At 35.8% G+C, this 14432-nt stretch overlaps 1 protein-coding gene across 1 annotated transcript in view; it reads left to right on the top strand.

The window, feature by feature from the left end:
* ESYT1 (extended synaptotagmin 1) overlaps positions 1-14049 on the top strand; it is a 215890-nt gene extending 201841 nt beyond the window's left edge. Inside the window, exons 30-31 of the mRNA XM_053708110.1 lie at positions 6443-6492; positions 12443-14049. Coding sequence (XP_053564085.1) covers positions 6443-6492; positions 12443-12479 — 87 coding nt within the window. The 3' untranslated portion in view covers positions 12480-14049. The remainder of the gene's footprint in view (positions 1-6442; positions 6493-12442) is intronic.
* Positions 14050-14432: the final 383 nt, after the last annotated feature.

The following is a 14432-nucleotide window of genomic DNA, read 5'->3' as shown; positions in this document are numbered from 1 at the left end:
TTCAGATTAAAAACCCACTTAGTTTCCATCTGTAATAATTTGTTCTCAGTACTTCCCCCTCTTATTCCAGGCTTAAGTCTTTCCAAACCCCAACATTTTAAAGCATTGGTTTTTCCATTATGGGCATGTAGAAAGTGTCTCGCGACACTTGTGATTTGTTTATGTCTATCCACATCCCTCTGGGCAGTCCTTATATTACTAAGATGTTCTGTAATACGTGTTCCCATATTCCTTGTTGTCATGCCAACATAGTATAAATTACAGCTGCAAGAGATACAGTAGATGACATTAGTGCTCTGGCAGTTAATATGTTGTCTAATTTTACACGTATTACCAAATCTATCCACTATTGTTTGTTTTTTAACCATATGCTGGCATATTGAACAGTGCCCACACGCGATAGAACCCTCATATATAGGTGATTTGTTAGCATTTCTGTCATAATGGCTTGTTATAAGCGTATCCCTGATATTGTTTGCTCGCCTATATGTTAATAGAGGTCTATCTGGTAGCAATGGTTTCAATAGTTCGTCTCTGGTAAGGACATGCCAATGTTGTTGTAAAATGTTGGTAATTTTATCACTTTGTGTGGAGTATGTAGTGATACATCGCAGGGGAGTATTATTCTCTTTAACTTTAGGAGTTAATAACTCTCTCCTATCCTTTTGCAGTGCTCTGTTATAGGCTTTAGCCAATGATTTTCTAGAGTAGCCTCTTTCAAGTAGTCTCTTTCTTAGATCGTGTGCAGCTTTTTTGAAACTGTCTAATGTACTACAATTTCTACGCAGGCGAGTATATTCCCCCATGGGTAACCCTTTGATTGTTGCAGGATGATGGTAACTGCTTGCATGTAGTATATTGTTAGTAGACGTGGGCTTTCTGTATGCATTTGTTTCAATTGAGCTGCCTTTCTTGTGGATAGTAAGATCTAGAAATTCTACTTTAGATTTTTGTATAGTAGATGTTAAAAATAATCCAAATGGATTATCATTAAGGATATCAATGAAATCTGTGAGGAGGTTCTCAGGGCCATTCCATATAAATAGAATGTCATCTATATATCTGGACCAGTGGGAGACATATTGAGTAAAGTGTTTTAGGTTTTCATTAAACACTACTGTTTCCTCCCACCAGCCCAGATATATATTCGCATATGTGGGTGCACATGAGGTGCCCATGGCAGTCCCACAGATTTGCAAATAGAATTTATCATCGAAAACGAAAAAGTTGTGGGTTAATATAAATTCTATCATATTTAGCAGAAATTCTTTAACCTCCTCACTCATACTGGTGTTTTTGTTTAGATAGTATGAAACCGCTTTACACCCCCAGTGTGTTTTTATACTGGTGTAGAGTGATTCTACATCGCATGACACTAATACAGAGTTAGTCTCAATACTGATCTCATTGATTTTGTTAAGTAGATGCATTGTGTCTCGTGTATAAGATGGTAATGAATCTACAATATATCTTAAACGTGCATCTACATATTTGCTTGCTTTTTCTGTGAGGGAGCCGATCCCAGACACTATCGGCCTTCCTGGTGGCTTGTGTATGTCTTTATGTATTTTCGGCAGCAAATATAATGTGGCTGTTTTTGGTTCTTTGACTTCTAGAAATTTGTATTCCTTTTGATCTATAATTCCATTAGTAAAGGCTGAATGAATAAGTGTATTGTAACTATTCAAAAACATATCTGTAGGGTTACACAGAAGTGCCTTATAATTTGAAGGGTTATTTAGCTGGCGTGATGCTTCCTCACGATACATAGTATCTGGCCAAATAACAATATTACCTCCCTTGTCACTATTCTTTATTTGTATTCCTTTCATATTTTTAAGTTGTTTTAGTGCCAAACATTCTCCCTTTGTCAGGTTGTGATTGGTATCTCCATCATTACCTTGTATTTCTAGGATGTCTTGGCATACTAAATTAAGAAAGGTTAATGTGTTATGTGACGTGGTGTTAGGGGGTACAAATTTGGATTTTGCTTTGAGAATTTTACGTCAGCTACTATTATCCTCTTCAGAAGTAGTACTAATGGTTTGATCTAAAAGGGCAATTAAATCATTGATAGCCGTTTGATCACTAGCATTTAGGGAGTTGGTTTCTGAGTTACTAAAGTATTTCTTCAAAAGAATTTTGCGAGTAAAAAGGTGTATATCTTTAATGGCTTCGAATTTGTTGAATTTGGGTGTGGGTATGAACGACAGGCCTCTTTTTAGGACTGATATCTGATCATTAGTAAGAGTTAAATTAGAAAGATTAATAATATTAAGTTCAGGACTATTTACTTCTTCTTGTGTTGTGGTTTGTAATTGAACCTGACTTGTCTCCTGGTTCTGGGTTTTGTGCTTGCGGCCCCTTCGTGTTCTACGCCTAAAGGGATGTTTGTATTGTTCACTTTATGAGGTACAATTCTATTTTTCAAGATAGTTTTTGGTAGAGTCTCACCATCAGAAACTTCAGCATCAGTACTATCTCCTTCCTTATCTGAATTGTCTATATCTAGACTGGCTGTTTTGTTCTGACCCCATGTATATATTGTGTCTGAGGAATAGTCATTGAGGTCCCTGTCAATTTTGCGTTCTTTCCTTTCAGAGATATACCGTGCAAATTTCTCAACCTCTCCCTTGGTTTTATTATATGACTTTTGGAATTCCTCATTACATTCATATTGTTTGAGTTCATCACATAGTTTAGATATGCCCTCATTAATTTCATTTAGTTTGTCTAATTCATGTTCTGTTAAATATCCCATCAGTTTGAGTGAGCATTCAGTTAGTGCACTTTCCCATTTTAATTTGAATTCAGGTTTATAGTCACTAAAAGACGGAAATAATTTTAGTCTTAGACCTCTAGGAATGACATTGTTGTCTTTATAGAAATTGTACATTCCTATGTTCCACTGTTTTTTAATTTGTTTCCTCCTAAATTTCTTTAGGTCTTTTAATGAATCAAACCATTCCATAATATTATTATTCTCAATGGTACTTTTGTTTTTCAACTCAGCAGTAAGATTAGTTATATCATTAGTCCATTGGAGCATTTCTGCTCCTAAATCAAAAGAGGCCATAGTTCGGAATTTAAAATGTGTGTGCTCAAGTTCAAAAGAAAAATGTGAGTGCAATTCTCACATTGATATACAATACTTAAAAGGAAATGTAAACTGGCACTACACACATATGCTAAGTAAGGAAAAGAATCTGTGAAACAGATTCCGGTGCTGTCCCTTAAATTAATATTAACAGGAGAGAGACAGAAAAGACAGGGGCTTAAATAGCACTCATCCTTACTAATTATTCGATATAAAATTAATATACTTTAATGTTAGAAGTTAAAAATAGGGTAGTACATCCCTAATAATTCCTAAACCCACTACCATAGAAACAAAAAGCAAAAACAAACACCAAACCGACAGTCACTTTTCTGTTTCCTGGCTGATAACAGGAGACGTCGGCATCAGGTGGCTGAAGTGACTGTACAGTGTTGGAGTAAAGTAATTAAAACAAACGCGTTTCGGCTAATATATAGCCTATATCAATGCTATACTTTACAGTGTCAAATCGTTTAAGCCGAAGCTCAAGCGTGTATGGCCTTATATACCGGTCTATAGCTTCACAAACCGCCAATCCAAAGTGTCAAGAGGGAAACGCCTACGTATTGTCCAATCGTAGTGTGCGGCCAGAAAACACCCTCCATTTTGACTACTGTGTATGGCTAAGGAGTGTTACTTCCGCCATAACCTACACGCTCATTGGGTGACTGAAAAGACCTATCACAAATGCCCGATTATATGGTACCAATGTTGCGATCATGATGTCCTGTCAGGGAAACAAAAATATGCTTTTAAACACGATCGGTTATCTATAAAGCGTCACTATGTGACACAACTGTATCATGTGAATGAATTAGTAACGATCGTGATAAGCATAACAGTACACTGATGCGGACGTCTTAAAAATAACCAAGTTACATCCGGATCCAACTGACCACACTATAAGTTTGTCGGATACAAGAACATACCAATTATAGTTATTTATATACTTATTGAGTATCGTATATCGTAATAAGTGCGACTTAGTATTATATTCATAAATTATAATTGGGTTTCAGGTTAGGTGGTAAGTATTAAGACTATGATCTTATGCATAAGCAGCAGTGTCAGTATGTAACATTAAAACTTTATTATAATTGACATTTATCCACCAAGAACACAGTATCATTCCTACTTTTTACAGTAATGCAGATGAATGTGTACATCCCTTTATACAGCTGCAAGAGATACAGTAGATGACATTAGTGCTCTGGCAGTTAATATGTTGTCTAATTTGAATTATTGAATTAATGATCACTATATACATATATCTAAATATCCTCATACATACAGATGCAGTCCTATTCGGAAGTGAATGTAATATCCTTATAAATTCATTAATACTACTTATATGGATACGAGTATAAAGGGATGTACACATTCATCTGCATTACTGTAAAAAGTAGGAATGATACTGTGTTCTTGGTGGATAAATGTCAATTATAATAAAGTTTTAATGTTACATACTGACACTGCTGCTTATGCATAAGATCATAGTCTTAATACTTACCACCTAACCTGAAACCCAATTATAATTTATGAATATAATACTAAGTCGCACTTATTACGATATACGATACTCAATAAGTATATAAATAACTATAATTGGTATGTTCTTGTATCCGACAAACTTATAGTGTGGTCAGTTGGATCCGGATGTAACTTGGTTATTTTTAAGACGTCCGCATCAGTGTACTGTTATGCTTATCACGATCGTTACTAATTCATTCACATGATACAGTTGTGTCACATAGTGACGCTTTATAGATAACCGATCGTGTTTAAAAGCATATTTTTGTTTCCCTGACAGGACATCATGATCGCAACATTGGTACCATATAATCGGGCATTTGTGATAGGTCTTTTCAGTCACCCAATGAGCGTGTAGGTTATGGCGGAAGTAACACTCCTTAGCCATACACAGTAGTCAAAATGGAGGGTGTTTTCTGGCCGCACACTACGATTGGACAATACGTAGGCGTTTCCCTCTTGACACTTTGGATTGGCGGTTTGTGAAGCTATAGACCGGTATATAAGGCCATACACGCTTGAGCTTCGGCTTAAACGATTTGACACTGTAAAGTATAGCATTGATAAAGGCTATATATTAGCCGAAACGCGTTTGTTTTAATTACTTTACTCCAACACTGTACAGTCACTTCAGCCACCTGATGCCGACGTCTCCTGTTATCGGCCAGGAAACAGAAAAGTGACTGTCGGTTTGGTGTTTGTTTTTGCTTTTTGTTTCTATGGTAGTGGGTTTAGGAATTATTAGGGATGTACTACCCTATTTTTAACTTCTAACATTAAAGTATATTAATTTTATATCGAATAATTAGTAAGGATGAGTGCTATTTAAGCCCCTGTCTTTTCTGTCTCTCTCCTGTTAATATTAATTTAAGGGACAGCACCGGAATCTGTTTCACAGATTCTTTTCCTTACTTAGCATATGTGTGTAGTGCCAGTTTACATTTCCTTTTAAGTATCGTATAAACCAATGACTTATTCTAATAAGATTGGTATGTGTAACTTTATTTCCAGGTAGTTTTATGCACATCTTTCCTTACTATTTACACATATTGAGACTGATCATTTTTCAAGAAATTCTTTTTGGCACTTCACTGTCCTTCATACAAAATTGTTTACAAAGAAAATGCCACATTATATTTCTTATTGTTGTTTACCAAACTGATGTATGACTAGCAAAATACTCTAATGATGAAACTGCTTGACGCTGCTTTAATAGAATGGTTACTACTTTTCATGATATTATTTATTCTCCTGTATCTGCAGCTATCTTTAATTAAAGCATTTTTCTTCAAAACCTCACAGATGCTAAAGTTCTGCATCTTTATACTGGGGGCGGCCATCTTGTGAAGCACATATTTTGCACCCTGTGGCAGAAGTGGTGCAGAGTCACAGATCAGTGATGTTGCCGGGGTTTTCACAGCTGTTCCTTGAACTTTAACATCAGATAAGGGGCAGTTTAGAATATATCATGAAAAACATTTGCATTTTATTAATGACTGGATTATCACCCGTGTATACATTCCCAGTGCCTAGGTAGGGTCAGTAGCAGCAATACACTACTGGGAGCTAACAAATGATTGGTGGCTGCACAAATATGCCTATTGCCATTTATTTTTACAGATCTGAGATTTTTAGTATTTGTAAGATTTATACTTGTGATGTGCAAGTGTCACAATAATTACCATTAGTTTTCTGTTACACATTTTATATGACCTCTGTTTATTTCAAGAAAGTTTAAAAAGATATAACCTGACATTTGATTAATTCAGTTACTCTTACTCAAATTGATGCAGTGATCTCATCTTTACTTTGCAGGTTCAAGTTGACCTCTCCAAAATGGACCTAGCAAAAGGACTCAGTCAGTGGTGAGTACTGTACCTTGTGATTACATTTATCTGCCGGTCTACAGTTGTGCTATAGAGTTCCCCAGCCTTGAGCAAGAAAATAAGTCGCGCAGCAAATCCATTGCGAAAACACTGTGCGCGTTATGGCTTTTTTGCATTTGGGGTTGCGCAGCTATTACACGTTGAGAAATAACGTATTTTGTACACACGTTAATCCGTGTAATGCAAACAGCCAAATCACGTGCAAGTTCACGAATTCCCCCATAGAAGTCAATGGAGAAGACAAATTGAAAAAAAAAAAGACAGAAAACCCTAAAGCCCTTGAGATATTCTCCTCAAAAAATGTACATGAAAATGCGATTTATCATATTGTGAAAAAAATTTCGTAACTGAATATGTTCTATTTATTTAGAAATAAATATTTCTCTATATATTTGATGATATTTGAACGGATATATCTATTTATAGCGAGATATGTATATGAATATATCTGTCTAGATATCTTAAGATTTATATGTGAATATCTCTTTAAAAGCTATTGTTTAATGTGCATAAGATTGTAATGTAAAATATTTTCATTATCTCCATTGTTAAACATAGCTCTATAAATATAAATCTGTGTTTCTCGATGTATGTCAATGTAAAATTTGTCGTGTGCTTTGTTTTTTTCTAACAGCCGCGATCTCCTATCTTTTAGCCCTTATAACTTTTGTGTACAATATTTTTTTACATAAATTTTATTAGACAGTGTTAATATGAGTGTAACTGTACTTTGTAATGTATTTTTGAAGTGTTTTGTGTAACTTTTGTGTTTCGGGAAACTGTTAACTACAGCTCTTCGAGGATTGTTGCGTAAATCGCGAGTGCACGTGCGCGCAATCGCTGTTTTTCAAAACTTTTAATAGCTGCGCAATGTAAATTGATTGTGAAAATACCATATTGCGTGCGGAAAAGTAATTATGCGCAACTTGTAATCTTGCCCCTTGTGTTTAAAGAGACATGAAACAGTGAGACTGGAATATAAATTGTTTATAATATGCCCAAAAAAATAAACACTGACGCACAGGAAATCAGGTGATTTTCTCTGCCAAAAGATATCATGTGGTCAAAATAACTACTACTTAACGGGATATGTAACCCAAAAACGTTCTTTTGTGATTCAGACAGAACATACAATTTTGAAAAAGTTTCCAATTTCCTATGATTACGTGCCAAGGGTGGGCATGAAACGTGTAAGGATTCTCTTTGATCCTTTCCCCTATGTCAGTTTTAGATTTGGATTAATAAGTTATTTGGTAACTTCAGTGCCTGTATTTTTGTGCAGCCGCATCCTTTACTTTGTTCCAATTTACTTCTATTATCAAACTTGCTTTGAAGAGTTATTTTTTGTTGAAAAAAGACCTAGGATAAATGTCCAGAGCACTACATGGCAGGACCGTGGCCGGACTGTTAGCCGATGGACATTTGGCCGACGGATAATAGTCCGACACACAAGTGGCTGTCAGATAACAGTCCTGCCACAAGATAGGTAGATAGACAGATTTGATAGATAAATAGATGCAATAGATAGATAAATTTGATAGATCAATAGATAGATATATAAATAGATATATTTGATAGAGAATTACAAGACGTGCGGGCTGGGACCCATGGTTAGGTTCCCAGAGGCGGTTGCGGTGCCCGAGACTCTGTTTAAAACAGCACTCCAGAGCATATCTGCCCTCGGCCAAACTCAGAACATGCTTCGGCATTCTGTCTGTCTGCATTTTGTCAGAGCACCAGCAGGACATAGTGCTGCCATCTAGTGGTCTTGCATATGTAAAACTGCTACCATCTAGTGCTCTTGCATATAGTGCTTTAGATATGGGCAGGCTCCTAAACTTACGTCACTGATTTTCAAAAAATGGAGAAAAATTGATAAAGAAATATATTAGAAAGTTGTTTAAAATTTGTTTGCTGTATCTGAATCACAAAAGAAAATGTTTGCGTTTCATGTCTCTGTAATGTTGGCGCTCAACCTCAGCTTCACTCTGCAGAAGTGAAAATTGTGCTCCAGCAACACCCCAGTGCCATTCCAGATCAGCGCATGGCTGGGGATTGGGGGCTACATTACAGACATCAGTGTTTCTCTAACTTTTTAGTTGAAGTACCCCTGAAGGTCTAAAGAAAACTTGGACTCAGTAAACTCCTCAAGATTTTTATATAAATATTTAGTTATGCATAGTAAAACAAGTTTGTGAAATACTTTCATTATTTATTTTCCCAATTTACATGTAATTTAGCTTAGAAAAATGTGGATATTCTAATAATTTAAACTTTAAATGCACACTGCAGACTCCCCAAGGCTCACCCTGCTACATATATTAACCTTATTGGAATTAACTAATAAGAACTGTAAAATAATGCTTTCTATACTAACTTTGACCGTGCAAGCCTTGTCTGCAGAGTAAAGCCTAGATTGACTCCTCCAAATAAGGCAAATAGTTGGCGGAGTTTGGCTATTGTAAAACTATTTAATCAAAAAAGTTTTAAAACTGAAAAAGTGCAGACATTTAATATTTAACTGTGCAAAAAGATATAGAGCATTTTACTATTGCAATGTTGCTTGCCTATAAACTATGGGCCAGATTACAAGCACTAATTTAACGTGCTCCCATAAACGGACAAATTAAATAACGGCACATTAAAGAACCAGCCATTACTGGTGGATGGTTAATGCTACCGCAAGCTGGCGGTAGCAATTTGCGGATCCGAAAATTAACCAGAAGTCAGACCTCTGGTTGATTTAAAAAATGTCCCCGAATTGCCCCCAAAATAAAGTGCTTTGTTCCTTTTTATAAATAAAATACATTAGCATCTTTATTTATTATTTTTAACTGCACAAAGCAGTTTTTTAAGAGGTTAGTGTGCGGATGTGGGGTAAGTGAAAAAAACGGCACTGAAAAGTGCCTTTACATTGCAGTCTATGGGGACTGTGACATTTCTGTAAATATATATGTTTATGAATATATATACGTGTTAATATGTGTGTATATACACATAAATATATAAAAATTTGCTGCCCATCACTGCGACTTACCCCCCTTCGCAGCACTAGGTTCTCTGCCGTTTCTCACGGCATGAGAACAAGGCTCCCATTGGAGCCTATGGGGGTAATGACAATGTCCACAGCATCTCTTAAATATAACTTTCTTTATTCAGACATCATAAAAAAATAAGGGACGTTTCGGGGGTTGTCCCCTTAGTCATGCTATACATTGCAATACACAGTGTCTCTGTTTTTAAACCTTAGATTTTCGCGCCAGTCAGTTATTTGTTGCACACTGGCTCCCTCTAGTGGTCATCTCATTACTTTACATGTTAGACTATGTAGCAAAAAATTAAAAACAATGTTGTGGCTGTGACAGGCTTATAAATAGCATACAATATTCTGCATAATTTATTATGTTCAATGCAATATAGATTTCTGTGGGCCCCGCATTACTAATTAAATGGTACCATATTATCATTATATTCAAAAGTAACTTTTTTGTGGTCATTATTTTGTGACTCAGTATTAAAATCAGTCTCATAGTACCCACTCTATAGAACTGACTAGTAAGTACGAACCCCCTAAGGAAAGATATGTTCTAAAAAGTCTTTAAGTAGCATCTCTTGTGGAAAAACCTTACAAGTAGCCATTTTGTAAAGAACATTATTTGTAAAAACATTTTGTAGAAAAAACATTTTGAGCACAGCAATATATAGAGAACATTTTAAGAGAAAAAAACTTTCTAAGTAAAAATATTTTAAGTAAAAACTTTAAAAAAAACATTCAATAAAGCTGGAATTAAAAGAAGCTAAATCAAAATCTCTGAGGCCCTTTGGAATCAAAGTTTCAAGTTTGTGGATCCACCACATTTCTTTTTGTTTCAATAATTTTTTCCCTGAAAAGTATCAGGGACCCCTTAGTAAAGACAGATGTAGGACCTGGCAAGGGATTTATACAAACATTTATGGGCACTAAACAGAGGGGTAGTTACCCCTGTTTGAATTGTATGAGTTGCAGTTCAGTCATCAATGGACCAAACTTTTTTCATCCACATAGTGGCAGGAAGTATGACATAAACGGGTATTATACCTGTGAAACCACACATGTGGAACACCTTATCAAATGCCCATGTTCCCTTGTATACTTGGGGGAGACACCACACAAAAATTTAGGGAACGTATGAGCCAGCATCGCTCCAATATCAGACGAAAGAACCTGGAGGCCCCCCTGTCCAAGCACTTCCTGGAAAAAGGTCATGGCATTAGCCAGTTGAGATGGCAAGTCATTGAACAAGTTAAGACGTCCAGGAATGGCATGGACAGGGAAAAATTATTGAAACAAAAAGAAATGTGGTGGATCCACAAACTTGAAACTTTGATTCCAAAGGGCCTCAGAGATTTTGATTTAGCTTCTTTTAATTCCAGCTTTATTGAACGTTTTTTCTTAAAGTTTTTACTTAAAATATTTTTACTTAGAAAGTTTTTTTTCTCTTAAAATGTTCTCTATATATTGCTGTGATCAAAATGTTTTTTCTACAAAATGTTTTTACAAATAATGTTCTTTACAAAATGGCTACTTGTAAGGTTTTTCCACAAGAGATGCTACTTAAAGACTTTTTAGAACATATCTTTCCTTAGGGGGTTCGTACTTACTAGTCAGTTCTATAGAGTGGGTACTATGAGACTGATTTTGATACTGAGTCACAAAATAATGACCACAAAAAAGTTACTTTTGAATATATTGATAATATGGTACCATTTAATTAGTAATGCGGGGCCCACAGAAATCTATATTGCATTGAACATAATAAATTATGCAGAATATTGTATGCTATTTATAAGCCTGTCACAGCCACAACATTGTTTTTAATTTTTTGCTACATAGTCTAACATGTAAAGTAATGAGATGACCACTAGAGGGAGCCAGTGTGCAACAAATGACTGACTGGCGCGAAAATCTAAGGTTTAAAAACAGAGACACTGTGTATTGCAATGTATAGCATGACTAAGGGGACAACCCCCAAAACGTTGCTTATTTTTTATGATATCTGAATAAAGAAAGTTGTATTTAAGAGGTGCTGTGGACATTCTGTCATTACCTACATTTTGAGGGGTCAGACGGTTAACCCCAGTCTTCACGAGCACCACCACAGTAGTGCTGGCCCATACCTTTGTTTTGGAATGGAGCCTATGGAAGCACGCTCTTGTGAGTGCAAACTTCCCTGCAATGGGATCACGAGGTAGCAATCCCATTGCTCTCAACTAGTAATTCCAGCTCAGATTATGAGTGGAGCGCATTTTTGTGCTCCACTCTTAATCTGACCCTACATGTTTAATTCCTGCAAAGAGTTTAAATTTGCAAATGTATATGGTCATGGATAGATATACATAGATTTAAAAAATATTTTTCAACTTTCGTTTACCAATATAATTCCAACAGAATTGTTTAACAAACCTGAAACACACACACCTTGAAGTTTCCACTAATGTGACTTTTTTTTTTAATTTTGTAAATGAATTAGTTTGTAGCTTACTCCCAATGTAAGTGCCAGACTTGACTACAATTACCTCTCAAATAAAACTGTTTTCATCTGCTCTGGATGAGGACACTTTCTGGTTTCTCAGTTTGTACTTCTCCGCCTCGGCACTGTCCTTGCCTCTTGGCGCACGTACCCCAGTAGTTGAGAAGCCATGAATACGCGATTGGCTGACTGGCAAATATCTGATCCAGAACAAGAGTTAAATACATTGTAAACAAAAAGAAAAGTTACATGTATAGGAAATCCTATTTGATAACTGGTTTATACCTCATCTATGTAATATCAGTAAATTTACTGTATTATGGTCTGGTATTTATGTGTAATTTACCATTACATGTCTGCACACAGGCACAATTAATCCCATACAATTTAGTTTACTAAACATTGTTTTTTCCTTACAGGTACGAGCTGAAGACTGAGAGGTCAACAAGTGTGTAATACGATTATCAGGACCAGAATATTTTGTTAGTGAGCGCTCCCTTCTTGGCACTGCTACCTACTGGACTTGGCACTGCTATTGTCCCAGGAGCTGAGCTTACCCCAGGATGGCACATGTAGCACCCTGCTGGTCTCTACAAAGACACAGAAGCAGAGAGAAGACATTACCAGGACCTGCTTGCCTTTGCTTTTATACTATCTTAGCGTTAGACTGTGACAGAAAAAGATTATAAGTCTAGTAGTCTTTGCGAGACATCTAGAAAAAATCTTGTTGGTGTGCCCACTACAGTGTGGTGTTTCGCTCGCAGATCCATACATCTAGACAGCAGCAGGTGTAGCCAACTGCCTAATAGATCTGCCTCTAGTAAAGGCAGCTAAGTGGAGCAAAAATTGAATTTGCTTATAATGTTTTACTGTAGCAATTTGCTTTTGGCCATCATTTATTGCAAGTAACGGCCACATCTCAAGTCTCACTGTATAGCTTACATTATAGTGCCACTATTTAGTCTTTTGTGCTTCATGCCCTCATATCCAAAGATCTTTATATTCTAATGACTGTGACACCGACAATCACTGCCAGCTTAATAATATGAATATACACAGTTCTTATTGGCATTCTTTTTTTTTTACAAATCATTTTAACATTCTAGTATCTATTTCTAAATGAACCATTTTAACATTAGTTTTAACTTGGTTAACACTTTGCTTACAAAGCAATTCTTTGATTTTTGGAATCTCCATCGGAGAGTTTCACCATATATGTGATCAGCCTATTTATGACTCTGTTACTTTTATAGACAAAATATTTTTGTGAAACATTGTTTTGTTTTTTTTACCTTTTAAAATCTTTGATTTTTTTTAATTTGTTTTTATATAGTTTTTTTTTAAATAATATCCTCAAAGTAGTCACAATCAATGCTTGACAATGTTTAATATGTGAATGTGATATGCATTTCGCAATTCTTGCTTCTAGTATATGGGCTTCTGTCAGCCATTTACAAGTGATGTTCTGCAGAAGAAAAACATCTTATTTGAACTGAAATGTTAAACATTCCTGTGCCTGCCTCACAATGAAAATCTGAGAAGTTATTTATGAGTATCCTTGCCTCTGACATGGTGTATTTTAACTCTTTCAGTGCCACTATTACAACGCAGAGTATGACTATATTAATTATATGTTGAAATACATTTGTAAATCTCATAGTTTATGTGGCCGTTTGACCAAACCTTAGCAGTGTTACATCCCTATAGTCCCAGTTATCACCCTCCTAACTTAATTTAAGCAATAGTGACGAAGCAAACTCACCATCATTTTAAACACATACCTTTTGTCTATTGAAACATTATGGTTTGCCCAAAAACTAGCTGAAAAATTATACTTGACCAAGACAGAAATGGCTGTAGCCGTCCCATTACCGGCGCTGTGCAATAACTTTTTTTCATGCCAGTCTAATTGTATTATATACAATATGTTATCTGTACTTCTTCATTTTATGTCTCCGCAATTATGCTTTAAACCTCCTTCTGGACCAATTTGCCATACCATACAATAAAGCTGTTTTAAACTCTTTTTGTGGAATTATTTTATATAATCAGATAGCAAAGATTTGCCCCGGGAAATAGAAACCACACTGCAAATGCTCATAGAAATACATGAAATGCGTATAGGTGAAAGCACTTCCGGGTAAATGACGGTTATTCACATTTAATCCTCTTAAAGAACCATTAATCAACAAATGCACGATAAAGAGACAATGCAACAACACAACACGTTATTCTGTACTTCAAACAAGTAGTAAAAAAATGTTCTAACAAATTTCAAAACTACTACTTTTTATCTGCCCCCTGTAGCATGTGACAGCCATCATCCAATCACAAAACACATATAGTGAGAACTCTTGCACATGCTCAGTAGGAGCTGGTGCCTCAGAAAGTGTGTATGTAAACAGATTG

The sequence above is a fragment of the Bombina bombina genome, chromosome 3, assembly GCF_027579735.1.
Source record: "Bombina bombina isolate aBomBom1 chromosome 3, aBomBom1.pri, whole genome shotgun sequence".
In the NCBI taxonomy this organism is placed as follows: domain Eukaryota; kingdom Metazoa; phylum Chordata; class Amphibia; order Anura; family Bombinatoridae; genus Bombina; species Bombina bombina.
Note: the sequence above shows the minus strand (reverse complement) of the source record. Positions and strands in the feature narration are given on the sequence as shown.